The sequence below is a fragment of the Sinocyclocheilus rhinocerous genome, unplaced genomic scaffold, assembly GCF_001515625.1.
Source record: "Sinocyclocheilus rhinocerous isolate Xijiao unplaced genomic scaffold, SAMN03320098_v1.1 scaffold726, whole genome shotgun sequence".
NCBI classification, from domain to species: domain Eukaryota; kingdom Metazoa; phylum Chordata; class Actinopteri; order Cypriniformes; family Cyprinidae; genus Sinocyclocheilus; species Sinocyclocheilus rhinocerous.
Genome location: NW_015661868.1, coordinates 243,206 through 246,850, shown reverse-complemented (window position 1 = coordinate 246,850; position 3,645 = coordinate 243,206). Strand labels below are relative to the sequence as shown.

General features: G+C 40.6%; 1 protein-coding gene across 2 annotated transcripts in view; it reads right to left on the bottom strand.

Moving 5' to 3' along the window:
• The window catches only part of LOC107726559 (protein LAP2-like), a 39,748-nt gene that overhangs the window by 17,340 nt on the left and 18,763 nt on the right, over nt 1–3,645 (bottom strand). For both annotated transcript variants that reach the window (XM_016536189.1, XM_016536190.1), the window contains exons 10-12: nt 2,589–2,718; nt 2,164–2,279; nt 1,865–1,934 (exon numbers count right to left, since the gene is read on the bottom strand). In XM_016536189.1, the coding sequence (XP_016391675.1) occupies nt 1,865–1,934; nt 2,164–2,279; nt 2,589–2,718 (316 nt within the window). The remainder of the gene's footprint in view (nt 1–1,864; nt 1,935–2,163; nt 2,280–2,588; nt 2,719–3,645) is intronic.

The following is a 3,645-nucleotide window of genomic DNA, read 5'->3' as shown; positions in this document are numbered from 1 at the left end:
CAGAGGATTTTGGCAGAGCCTTACCATATGGCTCATGCTGATTAGATGCGCTACCAGTGTTTTATTATTTCATAGCGGCGCTGTTCTTATGCATTCAGCTGAATTTGCTTCAGTTATTGCTTCCTTGAGAACAAATATCACAACAATGCAGATTTGACCGCAATCTGGCCCAGCGCTTGTGAGCATTGAAGCCATACAGGTTTGTAATGAAATGAGAATGAGGAAATTTTTAGGTTGAATTATTCCTTTAATTATCATCATATCTTAAGATAAACTCTGTGCTGTGTTGAACCTCAGAGGTGGGCTGACGGCGTGTGTGGGAGTGGAGGTGATTGTTATATTCAATAAGCATTAGTCACAGGCTTGATGGCCACTTGCGACAATCACTCAGGCTTTCAATTACAGATCACCCACACACACACTCTGAGCTCTGCTGATGGTAACATCAAATCACTCTGCCAACAGCACAGACCCCGCTAAAGGACAAGCTTTCCAAGTGTATGTCTGGGAAGTGACTGTGTATGAGATTATTGTGATGCTGTGAATTATGTAAATTTATAACGCGGACCTCTGAAATGCTCTATGTGATCAAATATTTATTTATACACACGGCTAAAATAAAACTGACCACTGTCCCAGGCAACCAATTTCTTTCATAGCTGCTAGTTTCAAGTCTTACAGCACTTGTCTTATAGACCTCAGACGTCATCCGCCCGGAACTGCTTCCGTGTACAACTGTTGGCGCAAGCTACATTAAAGTAAATATTACGTTTTGAATATGGATATTTTTCTTACAAAAATATCTGCTTGCATTGCAGTCCTGATAGCTCTGCCGGTGTTTATTTCACACTAACGACTGTATATTATGCCTTGTGTGTCTGAGCTTTGCCCACCTGGTTTTCAGACAGCCACATTGCGGTCATCTGGTTGAGTTTAGTGAAGCTGTACGGAAGATTCTTCAACCTGCACAAAGAGCAGAAACTTGATTACTGTACGACAAATAAGAAACAAGTGAGAATGATAGTATGCTGAAATAAAATAAAAATGGGACATGATTTAATAAGAACACAGTCAATTGAGAAAGAGTCTGGTATAATGTGTATCAAGGCTTATAAATATAGCACAGGGAGCAGAAAATCCAGCTATATTTTCCAGCCTGTTGAATCACAGCCAAATGCGTCTAAGTGGTTCTCTCAGAAAAATGTCAAAGTAATGGCTCTCACAGCCACCAGCTGCGTGGCCAAGCTGGAAACATTTGTCACTGATTCTTTTGGACTGATGCATGCAACACCCGCTGAGTGCCATGAAACAGCTTGAAAGATCAAAGACCATTTTTAATATAACTCCGACTGGATTCGTCTGAAAGAAGAAAGTCATATACACCTAGGATGACTTGAGGGTGAGTAATTTATGGGCTAATTTTCTATTTGGGTGAACTAACCCTTTAATATTGAGAATTTATCCCTAAACTAAAGTGTTACCTATATTATATTATATTATAACAGAAAATTCCACAACTTTGTTAGATTTGACCAATTTCAAATGACTTGTTCACACCTTTAAATAACTATTTTACATTTCCAGCTTGTCGATGAGCGTGGGAAACTTGTTCTACACAATAAAATGTCCATTTATTTTGTCAATTTATTTACTTATTTAGAAAGTAGCCAAGTAGTTGTGTAATAAGCAAGATCATTTCCATTCAGTTGGCCATTAGCGCAAAAAACAAACAAACAAAACAAAAACAAATCCCCTTCAGTCAAAAATCAACCCTCTGCTTGCATTGCAGTCCTGATAGCTCTGCCGGTGTTTATTTCACACTAACGACTGTATATTATGCCTTGTGTGTCTGAGCTTTGCCCACCTGGTTTTCAGACAGCCACATTGCGGTCATCTGGTTGAGTTTAGTGAAGCTGTACGGAAGATTCTTCAACCTGCGCAGAAAGAGGACAGAGCAGAAACCTGATTACTGTACCACGCATTAGAAATAAGTGACGATGATAGTATGCTGAAATAAAATAAAAGGGACATGATCCAATAAAAGAACAGTAAATTAAGGTGAAAATAAGGTGATTAGCAGTTGATGTTTTAGAATACACTGCAGGCTGTTGTGTATATGTGCATGATATGATGTTTGGCAGTGTTTGTGGCAAAGGGACGTACTTGTTATCGCTGAGATTGATGACCTTGAGTTTCTGCATGTCGCCCATCTCCTCCGGCAGAGTCTCCAGCTTGTTTGAGTGCAGGAAGAGAACGGTGACGTTCTTCAAACTGCCCATCTGTCAGATGCACAAACATACACATGAAGGGTCAACTGAGATGCACAGCCTCAAGGAGGACACTTTGATCAAACTGCAGGATCGATTCGGTCGAGATTGAACCATTTTGTACGAGTCGTTTTGACCGCAGCAGTGGGAATTTGTTTTTGTTTTATCCAGCTGGTTCAACTTAAATCCCATCCTGCACTATTCTCCACACAACATTCTGTTTTACTTTGAAATACAAGATATTATGGCAGTTATATATAAGGCAATATATAAATGCCATTTGATGCTGTCTTAAATGCATCGTGCCGGGACCGGACTGACCTCTGGAGGCATCTGTGTGAGCAGGTTGTGGTCTGCAGCAAACGTACGCAGGTTCACACACTGGCCGATGGTGGACGGCAGAGCCTCGATCTCATTGAAGCTGCAGTCGAGCTCATCCAGAGTCGTGAGTCTACAGAAAAAAGACATGCAAGTGAAATGCGAAGCTGTTAACAATTATTCAAACTCAACAGCTTCCTCCTGATGCAATATATAAATGCGTTATATAAGAAATCACGTGTCGTCTTTAAAACACCAAACTCTACAGGCCTCTATTCAGATGGTTCAGCGATCAACGACTTTGATTCTTTGTTTATTAACAGTCTGACGTCAAACATTGTGTTTTTCTAGTATGACTAACATGCAGGTGTGCTGAATAAATCATAAAACCAATGAAAAGACCAAGGCTGAATAAGCAGTTTTTGAATCTGATTTTCATTTCTGTGAAACAAACGGTTGTGCAACCATTTATAAAGTTTTGCAAACACTGCAAGGAGTAACTAACTAAAGGTGTTGGATGGCATTAAACCAGTGGATTTCAATCCTGTTTCTGAAGTAGCCCTGAAAACTTAGCGAGAGGCTTAGATTCATTGTGAATAGGGGTGCTCCGATTGATCGGCTACCGATCACTATCGGCCGATAATCACGTTGGGATGTTTAATCGGCGGTCCCTAAAAAGGCCGATCTCAAAAAAACGATCTCAAGCTGATGACGCTGCTGTGAGAGGTTTGGCACGACATGCAGCGGTACCGTCTCAGTCTCTATCTGGCGCGGGTAAAATAATTATAATGCTGAAGGTGAGGTACTCACCTTCATATTTCTTCATTAAATAACTTATAAAGTAATTTGAAAACCTTGTGTGAGACGTAATTTCACAAACAGCGTGAGTGAATCACCACGTGCGCGCTCTCTCTTTCTCTCTCAAAATACGCAAATGTCTTCAAATCACCACAGCGTCTGTCTATACGCGAGCTGCACGCTGCACAGTTGACACAGGAATAGTCACTTGCACAGTCGAGGCAGTGTCAAATCGTCACTAAAGTTTATAAATTGCATTACT